The following is a 19501-nucleotide window of genomic DNA, read 5'->3' as shown; positions in this document are numbered from 1 at the left end:
CCCCAACGCCAAAGGAGCCTCCGCTCCCAAGCTCCCCTCAAAGCCAAAGGTTCCCTGCAGTGCCAAAAACCCTTTGAAAATCAATCCCGCGCCTTTGCCAAGGGCTAATCCCTCAATCCCAAGGATACCTAAGGGTCTCCACATTCCCAAAGAAACCTAATTTCCAAGGAAATTCCCTCCCTGCCCCCCCCACGTTGCGCACAAATGGTCGCGCCCTCCTCCCCCAGCCTCACCCGCTCCCGGCGCTCGCGGCCCCGCGCACTCCTCCGGCCCCGCCCCCTCCCCGCTGTCCAATCAGAAGCCAGAAAAGCGCTCGGCACTTCCGTGTTGGGCGGGGCTTGTTTGCATTTCCCGCGGTTGTGACGTCATCCAGCCGCGCGTGACATCACGAGCGCTCCCCGGCGCGCGGGTGGGTTGGAAAAACCGGGAATTTTCCCGTGGGAATTGCGCGGCTCGGGATGAGCTGGGGAGGGGATAAAGGGAGGGATCCCGGCCAGAGGGAGCGGCCCCTTCCTGGGAGCCGCGAAAGGAACAGGAATTCTTGGTTTTCCTGAGGAAAAAGGGAATTTCTGGGCTTTTTCCTGAGGAAAATGGGAATTTCTGGGCTTTTTTCCTGAGGAAAATGGGATTTTCTGGGCTTTTTTCCTGAGGAATAAGGGAATTTCTGTGCTTTTTTCCTGTGGAAAAAGGGAATTTCTGGTTTTCCTCAGAAAAAGGGGAATTTCTGGGCTTTTTTCCTGAGGGAAAAAAGGGAATTTTCTGGTTTTCCTGAGGAAAACTGGGATTTCTGTGCTTTTTTCCTGAAGAAAAAGGGAATTTCTGGTTTTCCTAAGGAAAAAGGGAATTTCTGTGCTTTTTTCCTGTGGAAAAAGGGAATTTCTGGTTTTCCTCAGAAAAAGGGGAATTTCTGGGCTTTTTTCCTGAGGAAAAAAAGGGAATTTTCTGGTTTTCCTGAGGAAAACTGGGATTTCTGTGCTTTTTTCCTGAAGAAAAAGGGAATTTCTGGTTTTCCTAAGGAAAAAGGGAATTTCTGTGCTTTTTTCCTGTGGAAAAAGGGAATTTCTGGTTTTCCTCAGAAAAAGGGGAATTTCTGGGCTTTTTTCCTGAGCAAAAAAGGGGACTTTCTGGTTTTCCTAAGGAAAAATGGAATTTCTGTGCTTTTTTCCTGAGGAAAAAGGGAATTTCTGGGCTTTTTTTCCTGAGGAAAAAGGGAATTTCCCCTTCGTTTTGGAGGGAAAAGGGAATTGCTGCTTTTCCTGGAGGAGGGGTCGGTGTCTGGCTGTCCGTAGGGAAAAGGAAATTATTCTTTTTCCAGAGGAAAAAGGGAATTTCACGTTTTCCTGAGTCAAAAGGAAAATAAATGAATTTTCAGCTGGCTTCTGGCTTTCCTAAGAGGAACAGGAATTTTGGAGTTTTCCCAGAGAGAATGGGAATTTCTGCATTACCAGAGGGAGAAGCTGGTTTGTGATTTTCCTGAGGGAAGATGGAAATTCCTGGTTTTCCATATGAAAAAGCAAAATTCTGTTTTTCCTGGTGGATGTTTTTCCCTGTTTTCCCAAGGAAAAAGGAAGTTCCTGGCTTTCCAAAAGGAAGAGGGAATTCCAGGTTTTTTGGAGGAAGGTCCTGGTTTTCCTGAATCAAAAGGAATTGTCAATTTTTTCCTGAGGAAAAAGGGAATTTCAGGATTTGCTGAGTGATACTCTGGTTGCTGCTTTTCCAAAGGGGGAAGAAAAAAAAAGAATTTATTTTGCCTAAAGGAGAGACCTGTTTTCCTGAGGGAAAAGCTGAATTCTGCTTTTCCAGAGTGAAAAGGGAATTTCTGCTTTTCCAGAGGGAACATTTGGGCATCCTGATGGAAAAAGAAGCTTCTGGTTTTCCTGAGGGAAAAGGGAATTTCTGTTTTTCCTAAGGGAAAGGTCAGATCCTGGTATTCCTAAGGAAAATAAAATCCTTTTTTCTAGAGGGAGAGACAAGATCCTAATTTTCCCAAGGAAAAATGGAATTTTTCCATTTACTGAGGGGTGATTACTTCCTGAATTTCAAGGGGAGAGGAAAATTCCTGATTTTTCTGAAGGAGAGGGCAAATCCTGGTTTTCTGAAGGGAAATTTTTAATTATCCTGAGGGAGAAAGAAACTTTTTCTTTATTCTGAGAGAGAAAGAAATTCCTGTTCATCCTGAGGGAGAGGCTGGTTTGGGGATGCCCTGAGGGAAAAATTCCCATTTTTCTGGGAGTAGACACCAGGCTCTGCTTTTCCTGAAGAAAAGCCCCATTAATGCTTATCCCAACCCCCTAAACCAAGCAAAATATCCCCCCAAATCTCAATTTTTTAACCTCTTTCCCCTCAGGCCCGGCTCCATGGCAGAGCAGGAGAGGCCGTGGTGGCTCCTGAGGCTGGTCCAGGAGGGAAACCTGGATGTGCTGTGAGATTTGTGAATTTCCTGAGGGAAAAATTCCCATTTTTCTCAAAGTAGACAACAGGCTCTGCTTCTCCTGAGAGAGAACATCATTCCTGCTTATCTCAATCCTGCAGACCAACCACAATATCCCCAAAAATCCCAATTTTTTACCTCTTTCCCCTCAGGCCTGGCTCCATGGTGGAGCAGGAGAGACTGTGGCAGCTCCTGAGGCTGGTGAAGGAAGGAAACCTGGATGTGCTGTGGGATTTGTGGATTCCCTGAGGGAAAAATTCCCATTTTCTGGAAGTAGACAACAGGCTCTGCTTCTCCTGAGGGAAAACCTAAGGATTTGTGGATTTCCTGAGGGAAAAATTCCCATTTTGCTGGAAGCAGGCACCAGGCTCTGCTTCTCCTGAGGGAAAGCCTCATTCCTGCTTATCCTAACCCCTTAAACCAACCACAATATCCCCCCAAATCCCAATTTTTTAACCTCTTTCCCCTCAGGCCTGGCTCCATGGCAGAGCAGGAGCGGCCGTGGCAGCTCCTGAGGCTGGTGCAGGAAGGAAACCTGGATGTGCTGTGGGATTTGTGAATTCCCTGAGGGAAAAATTCCCATTTCTCTGGAACTAGACACCAGCATCTCTTTCTCCTGAGAGAAAACCTCATTTCAGTTTATCCCAATACCCCAATCCAACCAGCATATCCCCTAAAATCCCCATTTGTTTCCCTCTTTCCCCTCAGGCCTGGCTCCATGGTGGAGCAGGAGAGGCCATGGTGGCTCCTGACACTGGTCCAGGAGGGAAACCTGGATGTGCTGTGGGATTTGGTTTTTTTTCCCAAGGGAAAAATTCCCATTTTTCTGGAAGTAGGCACCAGACACTGTTTCTCCTCAGGGAAAACCTAAGGATTTTTGGCTTTCCTGAGGGAAAAATTCCCATTTTTCTGGAACTAGACACCAGACTCTTCTCCTCCTGAGGGAAAACCTAAGGATTTGTGGATTTCCTGAGGGAAAAATTCCCATTTTTCTCAAAGTAGACACCAGGCTCTGCTTCTCCTGAGAGAGAACCTCATTCCTGCTTATCTCAATCCTGCAGCCCAACCACAATATCCCCAAAATCCCAATTTTTTAACCTCTTTCCCCTCAGGCCTGGCTCCATGGCAGAGCAGGAGCGGCCGTGGCAGCTCCTGAGGCTGGTGCAGGAAGGAAACCTGGATGTGCTGTGGGATTTGTGGATTCCCTGAGGGAAAAATTCCCATTTTTCTGGAAGTAGACAACAGGCTCTGCTTCTCCTGAGGGAAAACCTAAGGATTTGTGGATTTCCTGAGGGAAGAATTCACATATTTCTGGAAGTAGACACCAGACTCTGTTTCTCCTGAGGAAGAATCTCATTCCTACATATCTTAACCCCTTAAACCAACCACAATATCCCCCGAAATCTCAATTTTTTTACTTCTTTTCCCTCAGGCCCAGCCCCATGGCAGAGCAGGACCGGCCGCGGCGGCTCCTGAGGCTGGTCCAGGAGGGAAATGTGGATGTGCTCCGGGATGAGCTGAGGCTGGAGGAGATCCCAGAGGCTCGCAGCTGGCGCTGGGGACGTTTGGAAGATTCCCTGCTGCACCACGCAGCTCGCCTGGGACACCGGGATGTGCTGGAATTCCTGGTCCGGGAGATGGGGATGGACACGGAGGTGGCCAATGGGGACTACAAGAGACCCATCCATGAGGCTGTTTCCATGGGACACCAGGAGTGTGTGTCCTTCCTTCTGGAGAGAGGGGCGAGTGTGGACTGCTTGAAAAAGGCTGACTGGTAGGTGCTGGGATTTGGGATTGGGTGGGGAAGGTGGGAATGTGGCTGCTGGAGGCAGTGTTTGGGATCATGGAATGGATGGGAAGGAGATTAAGGATCATCCAGGGCCACCTGGGACACCTTCCCCTATCCCAGGCTGCTCCAGCCCCAGTGTCCAACCTTTCCTTGGACATTGCAGGGATCCAGGGGCAGCCCCAGCTGCTCTGGCAATCCCAGCCCAGCCAGGAATTCCTCATTCCCAAGATCCCATCCCTGGCTGCCCTCTGGCAGTGGGAGCCATTCCCTGTGTCCTGTCCCTCCATCCTTGTCCCCAGTCCCTCTGCAGCTCTCCTGGAGCTCCTGGAATGTGCTGGAAGCTCTCCCTGGATCCTTCCTTTCTCCAGGGGAACATTCCCAGCTCTCCCAGGCTGACACTGGATCCATCTCCTCTCCAAGAAATTCATGGACCCAGGGGCTTCACTTGGAATCTCAGGAAGCCATGAAGGGTCTCCCTTCCCTTTCCCTCTCTTTTCTATCCCCATTTTCCATAAAAAACCCTCAGGATGGATCCTGAGTGTCCCAAATCCCAGAATCCTGGACCAGTTTGGGTGGGAAGGGACCTCCAAGCTCATTCCAGGGCCACCTGCCATGATCTCAGGGTGCTCCAGTCCTTCCTGGGACATTCCAGGGATCCAGGGGCAGCCCCAGCTGCTCTGGCAATCCCAGCCCAGCCAGGAATTCCTCATTCCCAAGATCCCATCCATCCTTCCCCTCTGGCAGTGGGAGCCATTCCCTGGGTCCTGTCCCTCCAGGCTTTTCCCAAATTTCAGCTCTCCTGGAGCCCCTTCAGGCCCTGGAATGTGCTGGAAGCTCTCCCTGGATCCTTCTCCTCTCCAGGGGAACATTCCCAGCTCTCCCAGGCTGGCCCCAGAGCAGAGGGGCTCCAACCCTACAGCAGCTCCATGGATTCCTCTGGATTTGCTCCAGCAGCTCCAGGTCCTTATGTTGAAATCCCAGGGCTGTACTCCATGTGGGATCACCTGAGTGGAACAGAAGGGCAGAATTCCCTTCCCCTGCTGCCCACACTCTGGATCCAGTTGGATTTTTGGGAGAAATCTCAGCCCTATCCCTGCTTCTCCCTCGCCTCTCCTAGAAGTTGTAAATTACTGCTCCACTCTTCCCTTAGGGATGGGGATTTCTGCAAACAGAAAACAAGGATTCTCCCCAGTCCCAGATGAAAGCCTGGGGAGGCCCTTTGGAGCTGAATTGCCACAAGTCCAAAGGCAGCATTCCAGAGCTGGGAATTGGTGCTGTGCCAGCCTGGAGCTGAGGCCAAGATTCCACGAGCCTGGATTTGTGTGGCCATGCTCTTCCACCCATGGATTAAAACCAGGGAGCTCTGCGCTTCCTAAGGCATATCCAAACCTTTGGAAAAAGTCTCATTTCCCTTAAAAATACAGAATGCTCCGAGGGACTGCATGGAAAAGGATCTGAAGTATTCCCAGCCTGGAAAAATACTGCTGTAAAATCTCCTGGGACCTCAGGCAAAGCACCTGAATCAAATTTGTTGCGCCAGGTTATTTAATTTCCCTGGATCTTCTTCCAGGACTCCCCTGATGATGGCTTGCACCAGGAAAAACTTGGGAGTGATCAAAACTCTGGTGGAGCACGGAGCCAACCCGTTGTTGAGGAACAAGGATGGCTGGAATTGCTTCCACATTGCCAGCAGGGAAGGGCATCCCCAAGTGCTCCGGTACCTCTTGGATGTGTCCCCAAGCTGCTGGGACACGGAGAGCACCACGGGGAGAACTCCTCTGCACACAGCAGGTACGGCAGGGGAAACCTCTGGAATCTCATCCAACCTCAGCTCGTCCCAAAGGAGAACCAGGTTTCCCTCCTGGACCAGCCTCGGGAGCTGCCACAGCCTCTCCTGCTCTGCCATGGAGTCAGGCCTGAGGAAGAAAGAGGCCAAAAAATTGGGATTTTGGGGGATACTGTGGCTGGTTTGGGGGTTTAGGATAAGTAGGAATGAGGTTTTCCCTCAGGAGAAGCAGAGGCTGGTATCTACTCCCAGAAAAATGGGAATTTTTTCCCTCAGGGAATCTACAAATCCTTAGATTTTCCCTCAGGAGAAGCAGAGCCTGGTGCCTACTACCAGAGAAATGGGAATTTTTCCCTGAGGGAATCCACAAATCCATAGTTTTTCCCTCAGGAGAAGCAGAGCCTGGTATCTACTTCCAGCAAAATGGGAATTTTTCCCTCAGGAAATCCACAAATCCATAGGTTTCCCTCAGGAGAAGCAGAGCCTGGTCTCTACTCCCAGAAAAATGGGAATTTTTCCCTCAGGGAATCTGCAAATCCCACAGCACATCCAGGTTTCCCTCCTGCACCAGCCTCAGGAGCTGCCACAGCCTCTCCTGCTCCTCCATGGAGCCAGGCTTGAGGGGAAAAAGGTTAAAAAATTGGGATTTTTGGTGATATTGTGCTTGGTCTGGGGGTTTGGATAAGCAGGAATGAGGCTTTCCCTCAGGAGAAGCAGAGCCTGGTGCCTGCTTCCAGAAAATGGGAATTTTTCCCTCAGGAAATCCACGAATCCTTAGGTTTTCCCTCAGGAGAAGCAGAGCCTGGTACCTGCTTCCAGAAAAATGGGAATTTTTCCCTCAGTAAATCCACACGCCGGCCTCTTGGAATTCTTGGGATCCTTGGATCAAGTTCATCTCTCCCTGGCACAGATGGATCCGAGCTCCCTTGGCTTGGAATATGAATTTAATTTTCCTTCCTGGTGTGAAATGCTCCCCAGCTCCAAGCACATCCTGGCATTTGAAATTCCTGAAAGCAGCAGGGATGCTGAGAGGAACTTTTTGGGATCTGCCTGGGGGGGGTGGATTTCTTTATCACAGCCTCAAGCTGGGCTTGGGGAGGTTCAGGTGGGAAATTGGGAAAATCCCTCCATGGAAAGGGATTATAAGAATTTGTAAGCATTGGAACTGCCCAGGGCAGGGGTGGAGTCCCCATTCCTGGAGGGATTTAAGATCCATGTGAATGTGGCACTTGGGGACACGGGGCAGTGGTGGCTTTGGCAGTTTTGGGAATGGTTAGGCTCAAGCATTTTTCCAACCAAAATTACTCCATGATTCCAAGAATAAACTCCAAATTTGGGAATCCCCTTGCTGTCATCCCATGGTGAGAATTCCAGAGGTTCTTTCTGTGAAAGGGAGGGAAAATCCCTGCTGGGAATACACAGGAGCTGTTGTTGGAGCCCACCATATCCACAAGTCACTTTCCCTGCCCTTTTCCCTGCTTTTAAGGGATATTTAAAGAGAATGGGCACGTTTAGAAATCCCAGCCATCCTCAGGATTGCTGGGAAGCAGAAAAGGGCTCAGACCACATCCAGAGTGGGAATCTCATCAGCAGAGATGAGCCCTGGCTACCCAAACTCCTTCCCCAAAGAATTTAATTGGGATTGACTCTGGAAAAACCTGAGGTGTTGGGAGGAGCCCCTGCTGTGCTGTCACTCCCGTGGCTTTTCCAGCCCTTGCTCTGTCACTCTTGGCTCATCAGCAGTGACAATTCCAGCCCTTGGGCACCACCGAGTCCTTGTGCTTGACCTGGGAATGAAAAAAACAGGGAATGAGATCACAGCAGGTTGCCTCAAGTGGCTGATCCTGATTTTTTTTATGTTCTCCTATCCCTGCCCAGTTCCAGGTGTTGTTTCCATGGAGCTGGCAGCTCCTCTCCCAGCAGGAGGTGGATGTTGGGCTGGGACAGTGTCAGGAGCAGGGTGAGCTCTGGGATTTGGGATTATCCTGTGGGAAAGTGGGAATTCTGACCTTGAGGTAAAGTCTTCTCCCTGCCTTGGGATATGGGCATAGAATTGGGATCCAGCACCTGGATTCTGCTTCCTAGAGATGCCTCCACCTGTGTTTCCTTTGGCAGAGCCACCAATCCACAATTTGGGTGGATTTCTGGAATTTCCTGACCCATCCAGAGCCTGGAGCAGCAGCTGGAGTGGGAGTGACTGGGAATTGGGAAGGGCTGGAATTTTAGGGAGTTATGACTTAACCCCCCCAGTGCCCCCAGTGCAATCTGATCCCAAACTGCTGTTCCCTGGTATCCCCACCATTATCCCAGGGGATATTCCCAATTCCCAAGGCAGGAGCAAGGGTGAGGGGCTGGAGATGGTGTTGGAGCTGCCAGGGGAAATGATGAAAGGACCAACTGCCTTTTCCATGGATTTCCATGGATTTCCATCCCAGGGGTGTGGGTTTGAGCACATTAACCTGTGACCAGGCCAGCTGTCTTCCTGAAAGGTCATTTTCTCCCTCCTGCAATAATTTTTTATATTAATAAGGGTTGATTCTTTCAGCTTTGGTGCTTCTTCTATCCCGAGGGAAGAAAGCTGGGGAAGAGGTAATTAGAGGATGTGGAATGCAGCAGTGAATCCCAGCTGTCCCAAGTCTCTGTTCCTGATAGAAGATGGAATTGTAAGGGATTTTTCTTCCCATAACTCGGGTTCATCAGGCAGGGAGCAGGAGCAAAGAGCCAAAATCTGGGAATCCCTCACTGGGATTCCAGCTGGAAGTTGCTCCTGGGAGCACACATTTCCCAGGAGCCCTTTTTCCATCACCTGATGGAGCAGCTCCAGCCTTGGTTTGATGATATTTTTCTCTTGAATGTGTTCCATTTGTTTTGCAAAAATGACCTGCAGGGGGAAGGAAAAAAAAAAAAAGTTGGATCAAAGCTGTGTGAAGTGAAATGTTTAAAAAAGCAAGAAAAAACTGGAATATTTCAGTGCCTCGGGTTCAAATCCTCCCCCTCTGTTGTTGTTTTCCCTCTGAGATGGGTGAGGATGATGAGATGGGAGTGGCTGAGGAGAGCTGGGAATGTTATCCAGCATTTCCCCAGCTGCCTGCTCTGTGTTCCTTTTGCTTCTCCCAGATCCCAATTCGGGAATGAACAAATAACTGGGAGAAACCCTCTTTGTTTCAGCTGAATTCTGTGGCAGGTAGAACCAGGCAATGCCCATTCCATGCCTTTTCCCTGCTTTACCTAACATTTCCCAATCGGATCAGAGCAAGGGAAGCCTTTTTTTTTTTTATTTTAAATCCCACCAAAAAATTGATGGGAACAAAGCCCCTTGCATCCCAAGCCCCTTGGAGCCCCTCCCCTCATCCCAAAAGGATCAGCAACCCGAGCATGCCTCACTGTAGGGACACAATGCCACAAAACCACAACCAATCCATGTTTTTCCTAGTTCTCCCTTCTTTTCCCAGCAATGCACGGCTGTTCCCAGGTTGTGGAGCTGCTCCTGGAAAGGTAAGCAGGCTCCTTGCAGCTTTTCCTCCCCCACCTCCCCATTCCCTGCCAGGATTTGGACACAAAGGATGCTTGTGCTGTTCCACTGGGGAAGCACAGCACAGCTGCCCTGCCCTCCACCCCGAGGTGGGCTCCTCCTCGTGCTCCAGGTTTTTCCCAGCTGGGAAAAACACAAGGATTCCCTGGGGATGGGCTCCCTCTTGGTTGTGACACAAATCCCAGTTATATAACTCAGCCCTGGGTCTGTTTTCCCTGCTGATTCATTCCCAGTGTGACAAGGAGCAAAGGGATTCCTGGCAGCTCTGTGCTGGGAGCAGCTTCCTTAGGCTGGGCTTATCCTTGTTTTCCTGGGAAATTGCTGGGAAGTGGCTTTAAAGCAGCTCTGTTCCTTTTCTCTGTTCTCCCTTCCCAGAGCTGGAGCAGCTTTCCATGGGAATTGCAGCTCATCCCAACCTGTCCATGCTTGGCCCAGTATAAACAGCTCTGTGATCTAAGCCAGGCTTTAATTCAGTTTTCTCTCATTTCACTGGGGTTTAACCTGAATGAGGATGGTGGTCTCTTGATTTTGTACATCATTCCACGAAGATCTGGTTATTCCCTGCTTCCAGTGCACACCTTGTCCCTTCTGGAAACCCTCTGGGCAGGAAAAAGGGAATTATAAATTATCTGTAGAGCCCAAATGAACTGAACCAGATCTCCAATCCCCAAAAAAAAAAAAACACAAATCATTCCCCAGGCCCTAAAAACACCAGGAGAGGTTTATCCACGGTCTATGGACGAGCTTTATATATTCCACTTTCAATCCCAGCTGCTGAGGGTCTCCTTCCATAAGGAATTTGGAGCTGCCAACGGCTCTGTCCTGGTTGTTTCTCCTGTCACTTCCAGGTGCCAGTACCAACCTGACAGCAGGGACAGCTGTGGGGTCACTCCCTTCATGGACGCCCTGCAGAACGGGCACGTCGGCATCGCCCGGCTGCTGCTGGAGAAACACCAGGTGGGTGCCAAAATCTGCCTCTCCCAGGAGCTGAGCCAGACCTGAGCCAGAGCAACACCAGGTGGGTGCCAAAATCTGCCTCTCCCAGGAGCTGAGCCAGACCTGAGCCAGAGCAACACCAGGTGGGTGCCAAAATCTGCCTCTCCCAGGAGCTGAGCCAGACCTGAGCCAGAGCAACACCAGGTGGGTGCCAAAATCTGCCTCTCCCAGGAGCTGAGCCAGACCTGAGCCAGAGCAACACCAGGTGGGTGCCAAAATCTGCCTCTCCCAGGAGCTGAGCCAGACCTGAGCCAGAGCAACACCAGGTGGGTGCCAAAATCTGCCTCTCCCAGGAGCTGAGCCAGACCTGAGCCAGAGCAACACCAGGTGGGTGCCAAAATCTGCCTCTCCCAGGAGCTGAGCCAGAGAAACACCAGGTGGGTGCCAAAAATCCCTCACTGCCTCTCCCAGGAGCTGAGCCAGAGCTGCCAGGACAGGTGAGCCACGTGCTCGTCGTAACTGGAGCGTAAGGAAGCAAGTTCCCAAATTGTAGAGAAAGAAATTGTGTAAAAAAAAGCAAATTCCCCATGAAGATGAGAAGGATTTGCCTGAGTGAGGTTGTCAGGAATCATGGAATGGTTTGGGTTGGAAGGACCTTAAAAATCATGTCATTCCTGGGTACCTTCCATCATCCGAGGTGATTCCAAGTCCTGTCCAACCTGGACATTCCAGGGATCCAGGGACAGCCACAGCTTTTGTGGCAAATGTGTTCCCCAGAGCTGGTGGAGTGGGATGGTGACACCAGGAGGGGACAGGACAATCCCAGCGCTCCAGGGGCAGCTGTGGCAGAGCCAAAAGCAGCTCTTGGAATGCCAGGACTCAGCATGGAGGCTCCGATGGCTGTGGATAATGTGGAAATGTTCATCCATGAGTTATCCAGAGCTCCTCCCTGCCCTCCCTCTCTCCTGGCAGCTCCTGCTCCTGTGCTGGCTCCCAAAAATCCCTGATTTCCTCCAGGGAATGCCATTAGAGCCAATTGTGCACAGCAGGAACCAGACCACTGCACTCAATCATTTATTGATTGATTGCTGATTGATCCCAGCTGGTTGGGGTCCCATCATGGCTGATTCTCCCAGAGGCATTGGCCAGATCCTGGATGTCCTAAGGAAAAGGAAATCCTGTTTTCTGGATTGGGAAGTTTGTTGTGGTTTTAACCTCACATTCCAAGCACTGAGCGTGGGAGAGATGGGAAACCTCGTGGAGATTTCCTGGTGGTGCTGGTGCCTCCAGAGGGTGCTGATCTCATTTGGGATGAGTACACTTTGTGTGATTCCCATGATATTCCCTAATTGCAGGCCTGTCCCACAGCTGTGGATGCCCTGGGTGCCCAGGCCCTGCACAGGGCAGCTGTGACAGCCCAGGATGGCTCCATCCAGTTCCTGGTGTCCGAGCTGGGCGTGGATGTCAACGCGAGAGCGACGTCCCTGCAGCTGCCAGCCCTGCACTACGCAGCCAAGGTTTGTCCCTGCTCCCAAATTCCCTCGGAAAAGCCTGTGCCAGGCACCTAAAGCAGGCTGCATCAGGTGTTGGCCACCATGGAGGGGATTTGCATTCCTGGCTCATCCTTTGCCACTGTCCATCTGCTCCTGACCAGTCCCATTCCCTGTTTTCTGGGCATCAAAGGAAACGTGGGCAGCGGGGTGAGGGTGGGATTCTCCCCCTCTGCTCTGCTCTGGTGAGATCCCACCTGGAGCACCAGATCCCAGCCTTGGGACCAACAGTAGGACCTGGAGCTGCTGGAGAGAGCCCAGAGGAGTGCACAGAGCTGCTCCAGGGCTGGAGCCCCTCAGTTCCCAGGGAACCAGGCTGGGAGAGCTGGGAGTGTTCCCCTGGAGAAGGAAAGGATCCAGGGAGAGCTTCCAGCACATTCCAGGGGCTCCAGGAGAGCTGAAATTTGGGAAAAGCCTGGAGGGACAGGACCCAGGGAATGGCTCCCACTGCCAGAGGGCAGCCAGGGATGGGATCTTGGGAATGAGGAATTCCTGGCTGGGCTGGGATTGCCAGAGCAGCTGGGGCTGCCCCTGGATCCCTGGAATGTCCCAGGAAGGACTGGAGCACCCTGAGATCATGGCAGGTGTCCCTGGAATGAGCTTTGAGGTCCCTTCCCATCCAAACTGGTCCAGGATTCTGGGATTTGGGACACTCAGGATCCATCCCGAGGGATTTTTATGGAAAATGGGGATAGAAAAGAGAGGGAAAGGGAAGGGAGACCCTTCATGGTTTCCTGGGATTCCAAATGAAGCCCCTGGGTCCATGAATTTCTTGGAGAGGAGATGGATCCAGTGTCAGGCTGGGAGAGCTGGGAATGTTCTCCTGGAGAAGGGAAGGATCCAGGGAGAGCTTCCAGCACGTTCCAGGCCCTGAAGGGGCTCCAGGAGAGCTGCAGAGGGACTGGGGACAAGGATGGAGGGACAGGACCCAGGGAATGGCTCCCACTGCCAGAGGGCAGCCAGGGATGGGAGATTGGGAATGAGGAATTCCTGGCTGGGCTGGGATTGCCAGAGCAGCTGGGGCTGCCCCTGGATCCCTGGAATGTCCAAGGAAATGTTGGACACTGGGGCTGGAGCAGCCTGGGGCAGTGGGAGGTGTCCCTGCCGTGGCAGGGGTGGCACTGGAGGGGCTCTGAGGTCCTTCCCACCCCAGGAATTCCATGTTTGTGTTCAGCTGCCTGCAGAGGAGGGACAGGACATGTCCAGAAGTGGGAGAGCTGGGAAGGCAGGTGGGCCTCCCAGAATTTTATCTGTGTCCTTCACACCAGAGTTGTTTTGAATTCCAGAACCACTGGAGCTTTCTCCTCCTCCCAGCCCGTGTGGGGAGCAGAGCTGTGAGTCCTGCAACATTCCTTGGGAATGCAGAGCAGATCCCAAAACCTCCCTGCTGACCAGGATCCCTCCTGGCATCCAGCTGGCAGCACAGCAATGTCCCTGCTCAGACCCAGGGGTGTTAACCCAGGATTTTAACAGCACTCTGAGCCTTGTGGTGGGAATAAAACCTCATCCCAGTGCCCTGCTCCTACAAAAGCATCCGTGCCACTCCCTGGGAATGCTGGCAACATCCAGCCATGCCACAAAGGAGCCCTTTCTCCCATTTTCCCGGCCTCCTGCTCCCAGAAAGCCCTTCTGGTTGCCAAGGGTACGTTGAACAGCAAGGCTCTGGGGGGAATATAATGTGCCTTGGAGAAAATCCCAGCTCCTGGCTGATTTGGGAATGATTGGATGGGATTCTCTCCCTTCCCTGCCCGGGCTCGGTGTCACTTTGTATTTACAGCACCATTTGTTTGTCTGGTGGGTTGTGTTTTTATCTCCCTCTTTTCTTGTTCTTTTGCATTCATAAACACATGAAAATCAAATTATTGTTTAAATTCAATTTGCTGCCAGGGCTGTGGCAGCTGCAGCAGTTCCTGGCTCAGTGGCTTTGCCATGGAATTGGGTTTGCAGGGAAATGGGAGCCTTGGGATCAGGGAAGATGCTGTGGAATCCTATAGGAATTGGGAAAAAGAGAGGGTGAGGGGGGGATAAAAATAAGACCTTTCCATTCCCAGACTGCAGGACAAAGACTAATTCATGGCATTGAGGATGTAATTTCAAAATCAGGCGTGTTATTTAGGGAGAAAGGATTTATTTCTGGAAAAGCCTGTGCAGGGTAGAAGGAGTTGGGGGTTGTGCTGGGTTTTTCCCTGTGGGATTTGAAATTGGCTCCTTGCAGAGGAAGGGGGGAGGACACAGTGGATTGTGGCTAGCTGGGTCTTCACCCATGGCATCACAAATCCTGGAGGAATTCTTTGGGAAATGCCTGTGCCTCAGGGAGGGAGATGGGCAACAAGATCTGCTCCTGGAGCTGGAGTAACCCTGGAAAAATCCACTCCAGATCCCCTGGGAATTGGAGGGATTTGAAACTCAGAGATGGAGAGAGCTTCCAGCACATTCCAGAGCCTGAAGAGGCTCCAGGAGAGATACCTGGGATAAGGGATGGAGGGACAGGACCCAGGGAATGGCTCCCACTGCCAGAGGGCAGCCAGGGATGGGATCTTGGGAATGAGGAATTCCTGGCTGGGCTGGGATTGCCAGAGCAGCTGGGGCTGCCCCTGGGTCCATGAATTTCTTGGAGAGGAGATGGATCCAAGGATCCAGGCTGGGAGAGCTGGGAATGTTCCCCTGGAGAAGGGAAGGATCCAGGGAGAGCTTCCAGCACATTCCAGGCCCTGAAGGGGCTCCAGGAGAGCTGAAATTTGGGAAAAGCCTGGAGGGACAGGACCCAGGGAATGGCTCCCACTGCCAGAGGGCAGCCATGGATGGGATCTTGGGAATGAGGAATTCCTGGCTGGGCTGGGATTGCCAGAGCAGCTGGGGCTGCCCCCAGATCCCTGGAATGTCCAAGGAAAAGCTGGAGCAGCCTGGGATAGGGAAGGTGTCCCTGCCCGTGACAGGAGTTGGAATTGGATGATCTTTAAGGATTTTTTCCCACCCAAACCATTCTGGGATTTTAGGAAGGTGCCTGGTGGCACCTTTCTGGGCAGTTCCCATGGGATTACAGGATTCCCATAGGATAACAATTGCTGCCTTATGGATCTGATCTGAAGGCAGCTGACCCTGATTTTCCATCTGCTCCAAGATCCTCTGGAGCTCCTGGTACCCCCAGACCTGACCAGGACAAAGCAGATCTGTGCAATCCCAGGTTTGGGATGGATCCAAGCACAGAGCTGATCCCAAATTCCACTTTCTGCAGGAAGGACATGGACACACCATCCAGACCCTGCTGTCCCTCGGTGCTGATCTCCAGGCTAAGGATGGGAAGGGCCGTTCTGGTGAGAATTCCAAGCTGGTTTTCCAAGCTTTATGTGACACCAAGAGCTTCCATAAGCACATCCCAACCTCAGCGTGCAGGGAGATACCAAATCCATGGATACATTTGCTCTGGGAGTACCATGATGGATTATCCCAGGGTTTTTTTGGGTATTTTGCATTCCCTGGCTTTCAGTTTGCTGGAATTTCTGCTGGGGCTTTTCCCTTGGGGGAAGAACAGAGACCCAAATTGATAATTGGGAATTTCCTGCTTATTTTCCACCTGAGGATCTCCGATGCTGCCTCGAATTTGGCTGGAATGATCCTGTTGGAAGCAGGTTGGATGGACAAACACAAGGATTGAGCTCTCCAGCCTCAATTCCTTAGCAAACAGCCTGGAAATGGCTGATGAGCAAATAATACCAGAGAGCTGGCACGGAGATGGAGTTGCTATAGCGATGCTGGAGAGTCGGCATTCCCAGCGGGAAAGGCTCGGGCAGCTCTTGCATCAGCATCTCTCCCCCCCAAAAAATTAAAAATTAAAAAAAAAAAAAAAAAAAAAGACAAATTTGTTTCAGCCATCGCCAAAATTGGCAAATTCCCCAGCCCTGGGGTTTGGTTAAAGCCACGTTTTAGCGGTGCCATCTCTCCCTCCGCCCCCTCAGGGACTAAATCCAAGCTCTGCTGAGCTCATCCAACCCTGGGATGTTTTTCCTGTGGCTTCTCCTTGGCTGGGTTTGGGTCACGGCGTCCTTGGGAAGCTTCTCATCCACGTCAGGATTAGATCAGGATCCCTCCTTTGGATTAGGAAGATTTTTTTTATAGTGAGAGTGAGGAGGGGCTGGGCTGGGATTGCCAGAGCAGCTGGGGCTGCCCCTGGATCCCTGGAAATGTCCCAGGAAGGACTGGAGCACCCTGTGATCATGGCAGGTGTCCCTGGAATGAGCTTTGAGGTCCCTTCCCACCCAAACTGGTCCATGATTCTGGGATTTGGGACACTCAGGATCCATCCCAAGGGATTTTTATGGAAAATGGGGATAGAAAAGAGAGGGAAAGGGAAGGGAGACCCTTCATGGCTTCCTGAGATTCCAAGTGAAGCCCCTGGGTCCATGAATTTCTTGGAGAGGAGATGGATCCAATGTCAGGCTGGGAGAGCTGGGAATGTTCCCCTGGAGAAGGGAAGGATCCAGGGAGAGCTTCCAGCACATTCCAGGGACTCCAGGAGAGCTGCAGAGGGACTGGGGACAAGGATGGAGGGACAGGACCCAGGGAATGGCTCCCACTGCCAGAGGGCAGCCAGGGATGGGAGATTGGGAATGAGGAATTCCTGGCTGGGCTGGGATTGCCAGAGCAGCTGGGGCTGCCCCTGGATCCCTGGAATGTCCAAGGAAAGGCTGGACACTGGGGCTGGAGCAGCCTGGGATGGTTGGAAGATGCCCATGGCAGGAAGGTGGAGCTGGATGATCTTTCAGATCAGACCCATTGATCCCAACCTTAACCCTGCGAGTCCATCCCACCCCCAAACCCCTCCATAACCCCACGCTGGCAGAACTCATTTTCCACCCTCCACCTCTTTATTCCCGTGGGGCTCTGGTTTCCACGCAGAGCAGGATGAGGTGACCCCAGCTGCTGTTGTGCCCCCCAGCCCTGCACGTGGCCAGCGCCGGGCAGCGCGCGGCGGCCGCCGGGATCCTGCTGCGGGCCGGGCTCCGGGACGCTCCCGATGCCACGGGCACGCTGGCCCAGCAGCTGGCCAGGAGGCCTGATGTCATCCAGCTTTTCCAGGGAACACAAGTCAGCACGTGAAGATGAGGAACCCGCTCCTTTTCCACACGGTACATCGGTTATTCCTTCCAAGATTTAGGGAAACGGCTGATGAAAATCCCCAGATTGGTCCCCGAAAGTGTGGAGACTCTTGAAATTAAGGATTCCCTAAATAGGGGGACTTGTCCAAAAAAGAGAGTCCCCTTCAATCGTATCCCCTACTAAAGAGAGGACCCCCAAAATTAAGAATCCCCCAAAATTAAGAATCCCCCAAATTGAGAATCCTCCCCTAAATGGAGGAAAACCCCCCAAATGGAGGAAAACCCCCCAAATTGGGGACCCCCTACATGGAAGACACTCCCCCCACACTGAAAATTCCCCCAAAACTATGAATACCCTAAACAGAAGAACCCCCCCAGGTTAAGGACCCACCAAAACTGAGGCCCCCCCCAAAACCAAGGTCTGTTCCCAAATAAAGAACTCCTCATAAAGCAAGGATTTTTACCCAATATTGAGCAGAGGAGCCAAGCTTGGCCTTTGGGAGTAGATTTAGGAGAAATGTTTTAAATAGGATTATTCTCAAATGATGATGGAGGTGATGATCTGGGCTCTTCCCTGGGAGGGTGGGGAGGATCGTGACACCCTGGAACAGGTTTCCTAAAAAAGTTGTGGCTGCTCCATCCCTGGAAGTGTCCAAGGCCAGGTTGGAGCAACCTGGGATAGTGCAAAGTGGAATGAGATATCTTTAAGGTCCTTTTCCACCCAAACAATTCCATGTTTTTATCCCATTCCTCTTCTGATGCATCATTATTAATTTATTTTCCTCTTTCACCTCTTCCTGTGCAGCTCCCTGAAACAGAACCATCCAAGGAAAGTGCCACTTCCAGGATCCTTTTCCTGGGAATTTCCACAGCCTGAACATCCCCATGGAGAAGATCCACCTGGATCATGGCTTTTCTAGCTCTTCATGGAGCTGCTTTCCACCAATCCCTGAAATTGCTTTAATTTGCAATTTAACGTGTCGTTTGACCTCTTTGGGTAGGACAGAGACTCTTGAAGCTGCATCAACCTTTTTGTAGCCCACAGCTGATCCCAAAACCTGCAGGAATCTCTAGTGGGACCTCAGCCTTGTGAGGAAATCAGGGATCTCTGGATCAGACTGAAATAAGGGAGGTGCTTTATTCCAGACTGGAATGCTGGGCAATTCCCAGCACTGATGAACTTTAAATCCCAACAATCTGCTCTCGGAAACCTGGAATACCCAGCAAGGTAAGAGCAAGCTGCAGCTGTTGATTTGTGCAGCTGGAATTATAAATTCCATCAAAAAGCAATGTGTCCTTGTCTGTTTGTAATGCCAAGAGTTGAAAACTGATGGAATTCTGCTTTTTTTTGGGGATGGCAGATGTTAAAAATCAGGAAGGGAGTGAGTTAAGGTGTGCACCATGAACCATGGTGCTCATGGCTGGGTTTGAGTGGGAAATTCCCACCTTGCTATCCCTGGAGCAGGAATTTGGGATCAGCCCCTGGGTGGGGTGAGGAAATGATTTTATCCCTCTAAAAGGAATTTAAAAAAATTTAAAACCCTAAAATTTAAGGCATCTATGGATCCTTAAATCCATAAATCCATCTCTGGCCTCTCTACAGCAGGAAATGCAAGGAGCTGCTTCATTCCCATTTTTATCATTTTAATAAGCCATGGAATAGCTGTGTCCTCCCAATATTACTGATGGGAAAAAATAAAACAGTGGGAATGTTCCCAAATATCCATGGAAACACAATGGGGAAACTCCTTAAAAACATGGAGACACATTTCAAAACACCAAGGGGAACGTGTATTATTTTGAAGGTTAGAAAAGGATGTGAATTCAGCTTTATGCCTGCAAAATTCCCCCAGGGAATTCAGGGTTTTTTTTTCCAAAAACTTTTCCTTCCCGTTTTTTCCCAAACAGGATTTTGGGAAGTAGGAAGCCCCTTAAGCTGTATCCCCCACTAATGAGAGGTCCCCGAAATTAAGAATCCCCTAAATGGAGGAAAAACCCCCAAATTGAGGACCCCCTAAATGGAGAATCCCGCAGATTGAAAACTCTCCCAAAATGATGAATACCCTAAATAGAAGAACCCCCCCCAAGTTATGGAGCCCACCAAACCTAGGTCAAATAAAGAATCCCCCATAAACTGAGGGTCCCCTTCCAAGTGGAGGAAATTCCCTAAACTGAGGAATCCCCCAAATTGAGGATCCACGAAATTCCCAATGAAAGGGCCCCCCTAAACTGAGACCACCCCAAATAAAAGACTCTCCCAAACGAAGAATCCCTCAAATTGAGTGCTCCCTAAACTGAAACCCCCTCCCAAGTAAATAAAGGAGCCCCTCAAATTGAAGAACCCCATAAATTAAGGAGAAAACCCAAATTTAGGACCCCCA

The 19501-nt window shown here is 51.0% G+C and overlaps 1 protein-coding gene across 1 annotated transcript; it reads left to right on the top strand.

The window, feature by feature from the left end:
• Positions 1-362: 362 nt before the first annotated feature.
• ANKRD16 (ankyrin repeat domain 16) lies at positions 363-17258 on the top strand. The gene is made up of 8 exons (XM_077783715.1): positions 363-409; positions 3864-4205; positions 5791-6011; positions 9459-9501; positions 10387-10495; positions 11830-11991; positions 15260-15338; positions 16961-17258. The coding sequence occupies exons 2-8, from the start codon at positions 3874-3876 to the stop codon at positions 17119-17121; spliced, it is 1107 nt and encodes a 368-aa protein (XP_077639841.1). The 5' UTR covers positions 363-409; positions 3864-3873; the 3' UTR covers positions 17122-17258.
• The last annotated feature ends 2243 nt before the right edge of the window (positions 17259-19501 follow it).

The sequence above is a fragment of the Lonchura striata genome, chromosome 5 (genome assembly GCF_046129695.1).
Source record: "Lonchura striata isolate bLonStr1 chromosome 5, bLonStr1.mat, whole genome shotgun sequence".
Classification (NCBI taxonomy): domain Eukaryota; kingdom Metazoa; phylum Chordata; class Aves; order Passeriformes; family Estrildidae; genus Lonchura; species Lonchura striata.
This window is presented reverse-complemented; position numbering and strand designations above follow the sequence as displayed.